This window comes from Geotrypetes seraphini, chromosome 8 (genome assembly GCF_902459505.1).
Source record: "Geotrypetes seraphini chromosome 8, aGeoSer1.1, whole genome shotgun sequence".
NCBI lineage: Eukaryota > Metazoa > Chordata > Amphibia > Gymnophiona > Dermophiidae > Geotrypetes > Geotrypetes seraphini.
Genome location: NC_047091.1, coordinates 178,701,846 through 178,717,860, shown reverse-complemented (window position 1 = coordinate 178,717,860; position 16,015 = coordinate 178,701,846). Strand labels below are relative to the sequence as shown.

The window sequence follows — 16,015 nt, the reverse complement described above, 5'->3', positions numbered from 1 at the left end:
AAGCAAAATCCCAACATCTCCAAGGGCTCCCCATCTTTGCTGCACTCACCCACACCCTCTAATGTAACCAAGGCTGGCAGAGAGGAGGGGCCAACACTGCATGGGAGGCATCAAGGGAAGGCAACAGTTCCCACTGAAATTGGGTCTCCTGCCATTTCCAAGGCCAACTCATGCCTGCACCATATCCCCCTCGGTGGCAACTACTGGCCAAGACTCTGCTGCAACACCTCTGAATGCCAGTCAGTGAGGAATCGCAGCAAATCCATGAGAAACAGGTAGATAAAAAGCAATTTTACTGCTGCACAAAATGAGAAGTTTTGAAAAAGCCCAATATGACCGTGTTAGGGCAAACTAATAAAAAAAATAGGACTACAAAATATGATTTTATTTTTTTTTTATTTGTAAATGTGTTTATTATTTTCTCAACAACATAATACACAGTCAAGCAAGCAACAAACCAAGAAGAGACCATCTGTGCTGCTCCTTCACAGTAGCCCATATATACAAATTAAAGAATAATAAGAACCCCCCCCAACATAATATGATTTTAATTTATAAACATAATGAGCCAAACGTTTCCATATAACACTGTAATTGCACCAAGAAGTTTTTGTGTTAATGTATCAATCCATAATAGGATAACTTTAAAACAGTACCACGACTATCATACATATAACACATATATAGTAGTTGGAAACAGGACCCCTAGTGGTCGCCGTTTTGGGACATGTAACAAACCAAGCCGGAGTAAATGGCCATCGCACTTATCCAAGGACCCCTGGAACCATCAATGACTTTATAGGTAACCGTCTTGCACATGGTGGGGGTAGTGGTTCAGCCAGGGGGCCCTGGTCTGACAGCCTGGGAGCATCAGGTAGCAAAGTTCCTCAGCAAACGTTGGCTTATTTTAGCATGATTTCATGACACTAATGCGACTTGCAGTTTCACCACAAGTCACATTAGGGTGTTTAAGAACATAAGAAGTTGCCACCACTGGGTCAGACCATTGGTCCATCTCGCCCAGCGGTCCGCTCTCGCGGCGGCCCGTCAGGTCCATGACCTGTAATGTGGTTCCTGTCCGTTTCTGTAACCTACCTCTTCTTTTTTATCTGTAACCCTCAATCCCCTTTTCTTTTAGGAACTTGTCTAAACCTTCCTTGAAACCCTGCAATGTGCTCTGGGCTATCACAACCTCCGGAAGCACGTTCCATGTGTCCACCACTCTCTGGGTAAAAAAGAACCTCCTAGCATTTGTTCTAAACCTGTCCCCTCTCAATTTTTCCGAGTGACCCCTTGTGTTAGTGGTTCCCCACAGTCTGAAAAATCTGTCCCTGTCCACTTTCTCTATGCCCCTCAGGATTTTGAAGGTTTCTATCATGTCTCCTCTAAGTCTCCGCTTTTCCAGGGAGAAGAGCCCCAGCATCTTCAACCTGTCAGCATACGAATAGTTTTCCATACCTTTTATCAATTTAGTTGCTCTCCTCTGGACCCCCTCGAGTACTGCCATGTCCTTCTTGAGGTACGGCAACCAGTATTGGACACAGTACTCCAGATGTGGGCGCACCATTGCACGATACAGCATGATGACTTCCTTCGTCCTGGTTGAGATACCCTTTTTAATGATACCCAACATTCTGTTCGCTTTCTTTGAGGCCGTTGCGCACTGAGTTGATGCTTTCAATGTTGTGTCCACCATCACCCCCAGGTCTCTTTCAAGGTTGCTTACCCCTAGCAGTGATCCCCCCATTTTGTAGCTGAACATCGGGTTCTTCTTACCTACATGCACGACCTTACATTTCTCTATATTAAAACTCATTTGCCATTTTTTTGCCCACTCTTCCAGTCTTGTTAGGTCTCTTTGCAGGACCTCACAGTCTTCCGCGTTTCTAACCCTGCTGCAAAGCTTGGTGTCATCAGCAAATTTGATAACCTCACATGTCGTCCCCGTCTCCAGGTCGTTGATGAATATATTGAACAGGATTGGTCCCAGCACCGACCCCTGTGGAACTCCACTCGTGACCCACTGCCAGTCTGAGTAATGGCCCTTTACTCCAACCCTCTGCTTCCTGCCTGCCAGCCAGTGTTTGATCCATTGGTGGATATCCCCCTGCACCCCGTGGCTCCACAGCTTCTTAAGTAGTCTTTCGTGAGGTACCTTATCGAAAGCATTTTGGAAGTCAAGGTAAATGATGTCTATGGATTCCCCTTTATCCACCTGGTTGTTTATTCCCTCAAAGAAATACAGTAAGTTCGTGAGGCACGATCTTCCCTTGCAGAAGCCGTGCTGGCTCGCCTTCAGTTGTCCATTGCCTTCTATGTATTCGCAGATTGCGTCCTTGATTAGTGCTTCCATCATCTTTCCCGGAACCGAGGTCAAGCTCACCGGCCTGTAGTTTCCCGGGTCACCCCTTGATCCCTTCTTAAAGATGGGCGTGACATTGGCTATTTTCCAGTCTTCTGGGATCTCCCCAGTTTTTAAGGATAGGTTACATATTTGGCTTAGTGTATCTGCTATTTCGTTTCTCAGTTCTTTTAATACCCTTGGGTGGATGCCGTCCGGACCTGGTGATTTGTCGCTCTTTAGTCTGTCTATCTTTCTGAGAACATCCTCTTTGTTTACCTCTAGTTGGACTAGCTTCTCATCAGGGTTTCCGTTTATGTGCACCTCAGGTTCTGGGATGTTGGATGTGTCCTCTCTCGTGAAGACTGACGAGAAGAACTTGTTTAACCTGTCAGCTATCTCTTTTTCTTCCTTTACTACTCCCTTCCTGTCTCCATCGTCTAACGGTCCCACTTCATCCCTGGCTGGTTGTTTCCCCTTCACATACCTGAAGAATGGTTTGAAGTTTCTTGCTTCCCCCGCCAGCCTCTCCTCATATTCTCTTTTTGCTTTCCTAACCTCTCGGTGACAGTCCTTTTGGTGCCTTTTGTGTTCCTTCTGGTTGTCCTTTGTTTGGTCCTTTTTCCATTTTCTAAATGATGTTTTCTTGTCTCTTATCGCCTTTTTCACTGCATTTGTTATCCACGCCGGGTTTTGGGTTCGATTTTTTTTGCACCCTTTCCTGAACCTGGGGACATACAGGTTTTGTGCTTCGTGCACCGTGCCCTTAAGTAGGGCCCAGGTACCCTCTACCCAGGTATCTTCCTTGAGCTGTTGCTGAGTTTCTTTCCCACCATTTTCCTCATGGCCTCGTAATTTCCTTTTCTAAAGTTAAATGCTGTTGTTGTAGTTCTTTTCACCTTTGATGCTCCCATTTCTATCTTGCACTGGATCATGCTGTGATCGCTGTTTCCTAATGGTTCTAGTACTACCACGTCCTTTGCGGGTCCCCCTAGCCCGTTGAGTATTAGGTCAAGAGTGGCATCTCCCCGTGTTGGTTCCTTGACCAGCTGCTCCATGAAACAGTCCCTCACCACCTCCAGGAATTTTGTTTCTCTCGTGCAATTTGAGTGTCCAGTTTTCCAGTCTATCCCAGGGTAGTTGAAGTCACCCATCACCACCACACTTCCGCTTTTGCATACCTGCCTCAATTCAGCTTCCAGGTCCTGGTCGTTTGCTTCCAGTTGTCCTGGTGGGCAGTAGTAGAGCCCCAATTTTATGTCTGCTCCCTTTCCTCCTGTCAGCTTAACCCATAACGATTCCAAGCCGTCCGCCCTTACTGTTGTTTCCAACCTGGTTGAAGGAATGGAGTCCTTTATATATAGCGCTATTCCTCCACCCTTCTTATGTGTCCTGTCCCTCCTATAGAGTTTGTACCCTGGTAGGACCACATCCCATTTATTGTCCTCGGACCACCATGTCTCTGTGACTCCAATTAAGTCTAGGTCCTCCTTGCTGGCTATAATTTCTAGCTCCCCCATTTTGGTTTTTAGGCTCCTAGCATTTGTGTATAGGCAAGTTAAGTCCCTGTTGTTTACCTTTTCTGCTTGTTTTCCTCGTGGATTGGTGCTCCTGCCTACCCTTTCATGGTTGGTCAGCCCCGGAGCCTCATTTCGTTCATCCTCCTTCTGTGGTGTGTCTGTTTCGTCCTCGCCCTGCTCCTGTGGTGCGTCTAACTCGTCCTCAGCCTGCTTCTCCATTTTTGTATGTCCCTCTGGCTCTGGCTGTTTCCTCCTTTTTCCGCTCTTTAGTTTCATTTGTTCCTTGGCCCCCTGCTTTGCGTCCTTGGTTTTTTTGTCAAAAAAATGTCCACTCAGTCCCTCTATTGTCCTTGGGTTTTTTTCCAAAAAATGTCCACTCAGTCCCTCTATCGCCTTTTCCCAGTTCAGTATCCTTGTTTGATACTCTAGTATAGTAATGAGATGCAACATACGTCTCATTATTATGTTAACTATAGCAACTTATATTTCGCCAAGGGAAATTAAGCTGGGCCACGTTAGAGCTCTTTTAAGTTGCACTAAGAGGCATGACAAAGCCCTAAAAGCAGCATAACTTCCCCCTTAGACTGTATTCACCACTTAACACATTATGTTCACTTTTCATATATAATCATGACATTGGTCATTTTTGGATTGTACTCTTTTTATGCATAGTTTAAACTCATGGTATACTTTTTAACTTCTATACATGGTTTACATAAGAGATACTCACAGTTTTTTAAGTTATCCTTTTATGGCCCAATACATTGCACAGAGTTGTTTTGTATGTCAAGTATGATTTTTTTTTATAAGTGAACCAAAATTGAAATGTATATTTATATGATTTTAATTTAGGATTATGTTGTCCTATTAAAGTTTGCCCTGATGCATAGCCACGCTGGCTGGGCTTTCAAAACTGCTCATTTGCTTTATTTCTAAGCATTGTTTGTCTTTGTGACCTGCTGTAATTATCCACTTCTAGAATTCTGCAAATCCCAGGCTCTCTCTGCTACAGGCATGCCAATTAGTGCCATAATCTCTCTCCCTACAATAGCAAAGCCTTTACAACCTCTTGCACCGAGTACTGAAGTATCCCCACTCCCTGGTGGAGGAACTTGGCAGCCATCACTGCAGCAGAGCTTATCAGAGGCTGGGAAAGGCTCACCATTGTGCCTTTTCCCCCACCCCAAGTTTGTCTACTGCGGTTTACTCCACTAGAAAGTACCGAAGAAGGTTTCCCTCCTAGAACTGGCGAAGGAAGCCGAGGCATAGAATCCTACAGCCGAGGGCAACAGCCCAGAGAAACATGGGAAGGAGGGGGTGGCACCCAGCTGCCTGATGTGGCATCCTAAAAGCCAGACCTGGGGCAGAAGCTAACCTCCTGTCATTTCTCTCTCTAAATGCCTGATAAAAAGGGACAATACAATTCAGGATATTGCGGTTCTATATCATGATCGTATTCTTTCTTCTAATATCCTTAATATGTATGTTCCAGCTACATTTTTATTTCTATATCGTTTGTTATTTGTTCATTCAAAATTCTCAATAAACAAATTGAACTAAAAAAATAAAAAAGGGACAATACCATCTGCTGGAAACTGAGAAATACTGTCTAGCTGTGGACTGCACGGGGTACTTACAGGATCACTTGGAATCGGTAGTCCTAAGTCTCCATCTGCTGGTAGAACTGCAGAAATCTACAGTACACAGACTGATCTAGAGGGATACCAACTATATAAATTACTGCAAACCATAAGCTTAGAAAATGCCACATTACCAGTTTATGATGTTGTCCAGACATGTCTGTTATATGTGGAAATCGCAGGGAAAACAAGATTTTATGTATGTGATATGGAAACCGCATAGTCATATGCGGTATATAAATTTTTTAATAAATAAATAAAAATAAATCTTAAATCATTCTAAAGTGACTGCTTTATGACTACCATGTTTCCCCGAAAATAAGACAGTCTTATATTAATTTTGGACCCCAAAAAGACATTAGGCCTTATTTTTTTTCCATGTACAATGATCATCTCTCCCTTCCTCTTCTTCACCCCAATTCTTCCTCTTTCCTTTCTCTCCCCCACATGTGCAGCATCTTTCCTCCCCTCTCATCCATCCCCTTCTGCAGTATCTTTCTATCCTTCCCTCCCTCCCAGTCCCCTGTGCATCAGAACCCTTGCAGCTTCTATCCTTCCCTCCCCTTGTGCAGCAGAACCCAAATTTTCACAGATTTGGAGATCTGCAACAGTTTTTTGTTTTTTTTAATATAGCCTTCAGTCTCCAAGGCTAATGCTAACTTTTCTTTACGGATGGGAGAGGATAGAACAGAGGTCACTAGGTCAGCAATCTCTTCAAGTTTGTCGATTTCACAAATAGGAAGATCAATTAGTTGACTTGTTTCTGGCATTTCTTCACAGCGTTCTTCTTCCGATTCATCAATGAGGTCCTGTGTGACATCTACTTGAACCTGACAAATCTTTTCCCATATTTCATCACAGCCAACCTTTTCTTGAAAGCTAAGGGCCAAGTCATAGTTTTGGCTTCTGATCAAACAATTAGGGTGTCCTGTTTCTTATATGCTGTGCTTGGATTTATTTTTGATTCCAAAAGAAGTGAACCGTCTGCCTCAGCCCGCACTAGCAGAGACATCCCCTTCAACCGCTCTACATAGGTGGATAAGACATGTCCAGTGCCCCTGTTGTCCCATTGCTGCTCCTCGTTCAGCGTGTATACCTTCATGATGCCGTCTGCGCGCTTACCGCCACTCCTCCAGCACCTCAGCTGCTACCGCGGACAGGCGAACTGCACCAGCATGTTTCACCGCTCTAGTTACCACACAGGTCAGCGGTAAACAAACCAGGCCTCTGTTGGAACAGAAGAGGAGAACGTCCGCTTCAGCTCTTCTACTCCTCCTGCATTGCAGCCTTCTCACACCAGGGCGTTCCTCTGCCACATCACCGATGATGTCATCAGCAACGCGGCACACCGAATACCCGGGTTTGAGAAGGCCGCGATGCAGCCTGTGCTGCAGATGCTGCTGTTTGTTACCAGGTACAGTCTTGCGGTCGGGGTTCGGATGGGAGGGATAGAAGGGAAAGCCGGGGGGGTGAGCGGGGGGGGGGGGGTGAGCGCTGCTGCCGGCGACTAGGGCTTATATTAAGACCTACCCCGAAAATCATGCTAGGGCTTATTTTCGGGGAAACACGGAGTAGATGCAAAATTTAATTAGTTTTAAGATACAATTTTTTTTTAAAAAGGGGGGAAAGGAGATATCGATATCTGTATTGATCATCACTATTTTCCTTTTGTTCTGTTTTATTTATATCACACTGGCCTAACTCCAATATTTTGGGAAAGCGTAAACAAATGGTTTGATAAAGTTGAAGGACTGGAACTAGAAAATAAATTCTTCTCTGCCACCTTACTAGCTAATGCTCTATTGGGTCCTTTTGGAGAATTATAAACTCTTTCAGGGTTCAGAGATTTCAGGTCCAGTTATCACCCCATCCCCTGGGATCTCCATTAGCATTTAATATAAGAGAGCCTCTTAATTTCAGTTAGTGTAGCTGCCCAAAAACCGTTTTCCCTGTGAATGGGAATACTTACCAAATCCCAGGGGCTGCCCACCGATCCTTACCATGTGCCAGAGCTCCTCCGAGGAGCTTGTCAAGAGGAGGTCACTGGGAAACCTTGAAGCAAGAGAGAAATGAGTTAGCTCTGGATAATCTTAAATATTAACACAAAGGCTCCCTAAAAAGAACTGTCAAATACATTCTGTATAGAAAATAAGTGTCTTATATACTCGAATATAAACAGAAAAAAAATAGCCCAAAAATGGGGGCCTCTGTTTATATTCGAGCCTCCTTTTTCATGATGGTGCTTTTTTCATCTCTTCTCCATCTGATGACCAATGTGCTATTTTCCACCCCACCCCCGATGTCCACCCCCCTCCAATGACTGCCACTGTTGTTCTCCCCCCCTCTCTCCCCCTGATGACCGGCACCTACTATCCCCTCTGTTGATTAGCATTGCTATCTTCCTTCCCCCCACCCCAATGACCAGCACTCCTATCCCTCGCTCCTCCTGCCCCAGACAAACATTGAATTTACAGTTCCAGGACTCGGGAAACCCACGCTCTGTGCTGGTGAAGGGCCTTGAGAATCTGTGCTTGCTCAAGCCTGCTGGCTCCCGCCCTCTCTGGGATTCTCAAAGGGAGTCCAGCAAGCTTAGAGCACACGCAGATACTCCAGGCCCTTCACCAGCAGTGTCGGCGTTGGCTTCCTGACTGGAACTGTAAGTGCAACATTGGACTGGGGCGGGGAGCAAATAGTGAAGGACAAAAGTGCCTAAAAGCCACTGTTCTTTGATTCTCCAGTGCTGCCATGGCCTCTTCTGTACTATTTTTTTTGCTGCGGTCCACTCCCCTTTCAAGCAACTTCCTGTTTCTGCTTGGGCGGACAGCAGCAAAGGAACGGTGCAGAGGAGGCTGCAGGCAGCACAAAAGAACTGTTCCCGCTTCAGTGACCTCCTTGTAGTTTTTGTGGGTAGGGATGCTTTGGAACTGGGTGGGCAGAACACTTGGTGGAACCGGGGGTGGGGAGGGAGAAAGAAGAGAGAGATGCTGAATGGGAAGGGCAGAGGAGAGAAAGGAGATGGTGGCACATGGATGGAGAAGAGGGGAACAGCTGAAAAGTTAGATTTGAGATGGAGGCAGAAAAATGGAAGAAAACTGAATATGAAAATCAGTGCCAAAGATGGATGTAGTGCAAGAGGTGAAGGAGAGAAAACAAAGAGCAAATGCCTAAGGAGGCCTTGGAAACAGAGTTAAGAGCAAAGAGGGAACAAGCTGATCAGAAAAATAAAAATCGCTAGATAACAAAGGTAGGAAAAATGTTTTTTTATTTTCAATTTAGTGATTGAAATAGTTAATTTTGAAAATTTACATCTTTTTATAATTTGAACTATTCAGGAAGAAATGCATTTCTTTCTATTTCTCTTGTGGTGTACTGTGTGCAGAGTCTGGCATATTAAGGTTTCGTTTGTGGACTCTCATATGACACTATATTATTTGGTACAGCAATGAGAACTCAGAGTCCGATTTCTGCAAATAATAACAAGTTATTATTAATATTGACAGGGGTCGCCATGCAACAAATTACTCAAAATTGGAAGGATTATACTAAATTAAATTATACATTTTGGTGGAACTCAGTTTGTCATATATATAAAATGGAAAAGGTGTTAGCGTTACAACAAGGGAATCTTCATAATTTCAAAAAAATTTGGGAACCATTGACTAATTATTCTAATGATCAGATATCTTAGCACATGGGTAGTAGATATATAGGGGTGAGATGGGGAATGTATATCATACGGAAATAGGAATTTTGACAAAAGGGGGGGATTTATTCTATATTATAAGAAGAGTTGTTTGTAAATACAAATGTCATATGATAATTGATTATAATATGTTTAATTCACTTGTTGTAAGAATTCAAAAATGAATAAATAAAATAAAAAAAAAAAAAAAAAAAAATAGTACTTTTAATTTGTGGGGTTGCATTTGAAAAGGGTTTTTCTGTTTTCTGCATGTGTAACTGAGCCAGGTGTTCTGGTGGGGATAGAAGTTCAGAAACTTTGGTTGGTGATGTTAAATAGGAAGATATTTGTCAGCTCTCTTTCAGTTATTTTTAGACTCAAAAATTAGTGATTACTTACGGCATTACTTACAACACTCACATAACCAAATTTCTAATCTCGATTTATATTCAAGTCAAAACTTATTTTCCTCTTTTTTTTTTTTGGGGGGGGGGGACCGGTCACCTCAGTTTATATTCGAGTATATACGGTAATAGTGTTGTGTGAGCTACAAAGAATTTATCCCGATAGTTGGGTAGAAATGCTAGCAAGTGCTGTGGGAGAGAATGGGTAAGCTACGCCACCAGTTTATACTCACTTCTTTTGGGTCTCGGTGTCCATAACGATGGAGATATAGCCCTCAATCAAAGAGAAGGCAAAGAACTGGATGGAGTTACGGTCTTGGCCATCTTTTGGAGCGCTACAACAGATCAAAAGTTGTGTCACTAGAAAAATTCTTCCAGGAGGCCTAAAACCAGCACGGGACTAAGGTGATGTAATCTTTAGGAAAACTTCACACACTAGATCAGGCGCCATCTCCCTATGCAGAGGAATCTAAAATGTTTCCGTAGCACCTCAAAAATAAATTTCCCTACCAGTCTTCCAGACACAGCAATCATCGGGCATGAACACTTTTACCCCTCATCCTGAATCGTGCTTTTTGTCACTCATCCTGGGGGAGGGGGAGGGATGTCCCCGGGCGCCGGCACCTCTCCACCCCACCATGTCATCCCTCCCCCCTCTCCCCCTGTAGATTTTCACTAGCGCAAGCAACTCTTCCTACCTGCTAGCGCCAGCCTGGCTCCCCTCTGAATCACTTCCGGGTCACGGGGCCAGGAAGTGACGTCAGAGGAAAAAATCCAACGCTAGCACGAGGAGCATGCTGGAGAAGCTACTCACACTGGTGAAGATTTAGAGGTGAGGGGAAGGGAGAGCGAGAGTGAGGAGTAGGAAGGAGCAGGAGCCACTGCTCCAATGCCCAATATTTTTTTTTTTTTTGTTTGCCCATATTTTGCTGTTATTTCTCATTTTTCTTGTCTTTCCGAGTCAGCCAAAATCTGGACTGGGAAACGAGAAGGGGCAAAATCTTGTTGAAGACAGCTGTTACAGAGACAGAGGAAACAACGCCTTTAGCAGTGCTGCTGACCTCAGAACACATGATACGATACAGATGGCCAATTCTGGCTGGGCATAAAACCAAGGAGGAGATGAACAAATACTTAAAAAGTGAAGTGGTTGTTGGCCTATACAGCTAAGTGGCAGTCGAGTGTCCTGACGGTGCACATTCTCTCCGTGTACAGCCACACGTTGCTATTTCACTTTGTATCAGAGCACATGGAGGCATTGATTCCTGAAAAAAAAAACCCTCTTACCCAAGCCTTATCTCACGCAGTAAAATGATGCAACAAGCTTGAAGGTTAGGGGTGCGAGATTAAAAGGAAACTGTGGAAATATTTGGATACTAAAATATGTAGTAACTATTTTGAACTCTTCCAAATCTCATTTGGAAAACACAAGCTGTGACTCACTCCTTTATACAATGGTTACTCCAGTTGGCTTTCGGTTAAACATTATGTCTCTTGGGATCACAGCAGCTTCCCTTGTGTTCCTTCCCCAGTCATTCCCCTCACTTTCTTTTCCCCCTCCTTCTTGCCTTGAAAGTGAAGTAGTTGGGGAGGGGGCAGGGGAGTATTTCCTTCTTTCCCCTTTATTTTAATTATACAATTGGTAAACCGCTAAGCCACACTCATGTAATATTGGTGGTATAAATAAAATCCACCCCCCCCAGGTCAAAAGGAATGGCCGACAACTCCAGCTGTTTTGTAACAGTTTCTACTACTTGGGCTCATCTACGTTATTTGGGGCTTATGAACTAATATTTCACTCAGGCAAGATATCACTGTTTAGGGTGGGGAGTACAAGAGGGTGGACTTCACACACCATCTGGCATTATTCTTTTTTTTTTATATCTCTTTATTCATTTTAAATTTTCAAACAAGTGTACAATAAATCAATTCATAATATACATTTTCACTTGAAAATATTACAAATTTCACACAAAAAGAATTATCCCTCCCATCCCCATAAAGATATCTTTATAAATATCCGACACTTTTTAAAACCAATCCCACCCCCCCACCCACCAAATATACATAATAAATGGGGATAAATACAAATTATTTATTATAATAATCTATTAATGGCCCCCAAATATTTTTAAATTTATTAAAATATCCTTTTTTAATTGCCAATGTTTTTTCCATTTCATACATATGACACACCGAACTCCATCAAAAGCAGTAGTTTAACCCTTTACAGTCCTTCCAGTTGTATGTTATTTGCTGAATGGCAACCCCTGTTAAAATCATTAAAAGTTTATTATTATTAGAGGATAACTGACACTTAGCCCTCATAGACACACCGAACAAAATTGTGTCATAGGACAGGGCTACCTGATTTTCCAACATACAATTTATTTGACCCCATCTGGCATTATTCTGTGGACATTGTGTGGTTGTAAATAAAAACAAAGTTGTGAACTTAAAAACCCTCCAAACTCAGAGGTCCTTTTACTAAGGTGCCCTAATGCATTTACCACATGCCAAATGCCATGTGGCTACTTAATGTTTAATATTGATCTGCTGCTTTGATTAAATAATCTCAAGTTGAATAAATCAGTTAACACATCTTTGAGGTTGCTTTTACAATTTTAGCCACATCTCACTCCCACCGCTGCCAACTATCATTTGTTTTGCCTTGACTAGACTTGTTTAAAATAAATTTACACTAAAGCCTTTTATTCTGCCACTTCGAACAGTTTGTGCAGGCTGGTTTACAACGAAACATAACAAAACAAAACAGCCAGCTCCAGGAAGCAGAGGCTTAGGACAGGATGTACAAAGCTCCGACAGGGGTGGGAGTTGGGTTTTTTTGTTTTGTTTTGTTTTTTTTACTGGTGATGTTCAGCACAATGGAATGCAAATTACATGCATGCTATTCCTGCAGAAAATATAAAACAGGAGAACCAAATCCACAAACTCAAAGACGTGAAACTAGGAGTGGAAATGTCCTAAAAAAAAAAAAAAAAAAGTGCACATAATTAGATTCTAAAATATACTTTTTATTTATCCAAAAATGGCTCAAAAAACTCAATGACTCGACATGTATATGTTTCGGCCATTTTTGGCTAACTAAAAAGTATATTTTAGAATCTAATTGTGTGCACTTTTTTTTAGGACATTTCCAATGCTATTCCTGGGAAGCATCGCTGGTAAAAGGGGGAAGAATTGTGCACCGGGAGGGAGAAGAGCTAGGAGGGAGTAGGCATCCCTGCTGCCCATCTTCTACAAAAAAAGATCAGTAAGCATACTATGAGATAAACATTTTGCTTAGATTCTTTCTATGTTTCACTATGCCTTGTAGATGATGTGAAGCTAGGGTTACCATATTTTATAAAGGACGCACAACCCTGCCTCATTCCACCCCCAGCAAGCCTCTTCTCTTCTGCGACGAGCTCCGGTCGCGTCTGGAGGGCCTGGAGCATGCGCGGATGTGTGAGACATCATCCATGCAGGCTGAGGCCCTCCATATGCAACCGGAGTTCGCCGGGTTTTGAAAAGCCCAAATAAGAGGACATGTCTGGGTTTTCCCAAGCGTCTGGTAACCCTGTGTGAAGCGCATGGGTTTTACCTTAGAGCCCATAGGTTTTTCGGCTTTTCAGCCATCTTTCCCATTGAGCCATTTAGGTGCTTTGGTTCATAGATGAAAGCGCATGGGACAATCGCATGAGGACAAAAACGCTAAGACAAATACGCGCAGGACGTCAGCACGCCGGATTATAAAGTAACTTTAAAGTGCTGCCATTGGGGGGCTTGGGGGGAGAAACCCCCCCCCCATTAGAGAAGAAAGTGCAATTTTTCCCAGTGTTTTAATGAAAAATTACAGTTTTCTCTGTAAGTAGGGGGTTCCCCACCCCCCACCCCCAACGGCAGCGGCAACCCCCCCACACTCCCCATCGGAGCGCTTAAAGTCTCCTTTTAATCCAGAGCACTGACACCCTACGTGCATTTTGTCTTAGCGTTTTTGTTCACGCGCGATTGTCCAACAAGTTTTAGTCCTGTTACCAGGTGCTTCACTGCCACTACAGCTGTTGGATCGCATGGGTCTGTATGTTCTAGATGTAGTTGTTACACCGCCTCTACAGCCACTCGTTGCATGGGTGCAGAAGAATGTGGCAGGCATCCTCCCTCCTCCACTCCCTGTCACACCTAACTCATACAGAAGTGCATCACTATGCTGTGAGCCAATAAGAAAAAGAAGAGAGGCAGGACCGCCCCTCCAACCTCATTGGCTCCCATGTTGCACAGCAATTGGACATCATGAAGCCAATGAGGTTGGAGAAGCAATCCCGTCTCTCCTTCACTGGCTCTCAGCTTTACATGCAGGGAGTGATATTATTAAAATAGCTAGTCACTGCATTGCACTTAGCTGGAGTGCGTGCTTATCGCTGGGGTGCCAAACCAAAGGAAGGTCACATAAAATTGAATGGGAAAAATTTGGGACTAAGTTCTCATTGCAGATAGGTGGAGTGTGCACTTATCCAACTTGCACTTAAGTGGAGTGACTATACTACTCACATTTAAATGATTTAAATCAAAGAAGGGAAGAACAAAGATCCAGCCCACCTGTCAAATGTTAGCTGGTGTAAATGTAAATATTAACAAAACAAAACAAAAAAAAACTTTTACTTCAATTAAAAATTTAATCAAAATAAAAAATATTAAAATAAAAAAAAAAAAACCCTCTGAACTTTTGGCTAGCAGGCATAAAGTCAGGCAAAAGGTAGGGTTACCAGATTTTCCGGAACTAAAATCCAGACCCATGGCCCGGCTCCATGCACGCCCAGTTCCGCCCAAAGCACGCCCTGTTCTAGCCCCCCCAGCCCCGCCCCCTCATACCTGTTCACTTATTGGGAGGGCATCTGTGCATACACTGGTGTGACGCTTGACGTCACTGCGTTGTAGCCTCATATGCGTATATGCCGTTTCGACGTCACTGCTAGCTGGTAGCTTTTCAAAACCCGGATAAAGTGCTGGGTTTTGAAAAGCCGCCCGGACATGTCCTCGAAAAGGAGGACATGTCCGGGAAAATCCAGATGTCTGGTAACCCTAGGCAATATAAAATAGTTCCGAGAGCCATTCCCTCAGCGTGTAAAGGCTTCCCTGCTCCGAAAGTGTAGATGTGTCCGTGTACGCACACATTCCATAAAGATATACAAATGCATTGAAACCGTCACAGCTCCAGCCCTGAATGTGTGTATTTATGTCTAACCACAGAGTGGTTAATCTTATTGTACACGGTCATGCAACTTCTACGAGTTAAGACCTTCAGTGTAAATTTATACAGAGAATTAGGTAGAAGAATAAAACCCCCAAGTAAACATTTCACAAAAATGTGAGAAGAGTTTTTAAAAACACAGCACAGATGCACTACTCTATTCTGTCCTTTTTTTTTTCCTAGGATCTTTTTATTTACTGAATTTATTTTTTACTGAGTTTGTATTTTAGTATATTTTTAGTTGAATTTGTATTTTTTGTTTTAAATTTTTTATTCATTTTCATATATCAACAAGTGTAACATAGAAATTTTAAAAGATCACATAAAACATACACTTGAATTCCTTTCATGTATCACTGTAAATACAATATATTATTCTGTATTTATAAACAACTAGTCTTTAAGCCCGTTAGATTAACGGGTGCTAGAACATATGTGTGTGTGTCTGTCTTTTTTTCTCTCTCTCTCCTTAGCCGATTTCTTTCTTTCTGCCTTTCTTTTTCCTTGGCTGTCCATCACCACCCCTTGCCTGCTCCCCCTGTCCATTTTCCCTTCCTTTTACCTCCACTGTGTCCACCACCACCCCTTCACTGCTCTCCTTATGCAGCAGCAGCCCTTCTCCCTTTGTTTTACCTCCCCCCCTGTCCAGCAGCACCTCTTTCCTTCTCCCCCTGTCCAACATTAGTCCTTCGTTCTTTTTTCTTCACCTCCCCTGTCCATCAGCATCTCTTTCCTTCTCCCCCTGTCCAGCAGTAGGCATCCTTTCCTTTTTTATCCTCCTTCCTCCTTCTTATCCCTATGATACTCTTACCTTGCTCTGCCTCTGATCAGAGGTTCCCGACAGCTGCCCAGTTGCACCCATTGGAAAAGTTCCCACTGCCGCATCCCGCACCCCTCCTGACGCGGCTCCCGCTGTCCTTTCTGTCTGTCTCTGTCCCTGGCCCCCTTTGCCTGTCTGTCTTTCTGTGTATCTCCCTGACCCTGTGTCTTTCTTCTTTCCTTTCTGTCTCCCTTCCTCCCTCTGTCTGTCTGTCCAAAGCAGCATTCCATCCCCCTCCCCCCACACCAGTTACCTGTGCACCTGCCCCTGTGTCTTTCTTATTTTCTTTGTGTTTCCCTTCCTCTCTCTGTCTGTCCAAAGCAGCATTCCATCCCCCTCCATTTCCCTCCCCCCACA

The 16,015-nt window shown here is 43.6% G+C and overlaps 1 protein-coding gene across 2 annotated transcripts in view; it reads right to left on the bottom strand.

Moving 5' to 3' along the window:
* CASTOR1 (cytosolic arginine sensor for mTORC1 subunit 1) overlaps window positions 1-16,015 on the bottom strand; it is a 77,224-nt gene that overhangs the window by 16,236 nt on the left and 44,973 nt on the right. For both annotated transcript variants that reach the window (XM_033956850.1, XM_033956849.1), the window contains exons 6-7: window positions 9,821-9,922; window positions 7,471-7,553 (exon numbers count right to left, since the gene is read on the bottom strand). In XM_033956850.1, the coding sequence (XP_033812741.1) occupies window positions 7,471-7,553; window positions 9,821-9,922 (185 nt within the window). The remainder of the gene's footprint in view (window positions 1-7,470; window positions 7,554-9,820; window positions 9,923-16,015) is intronic.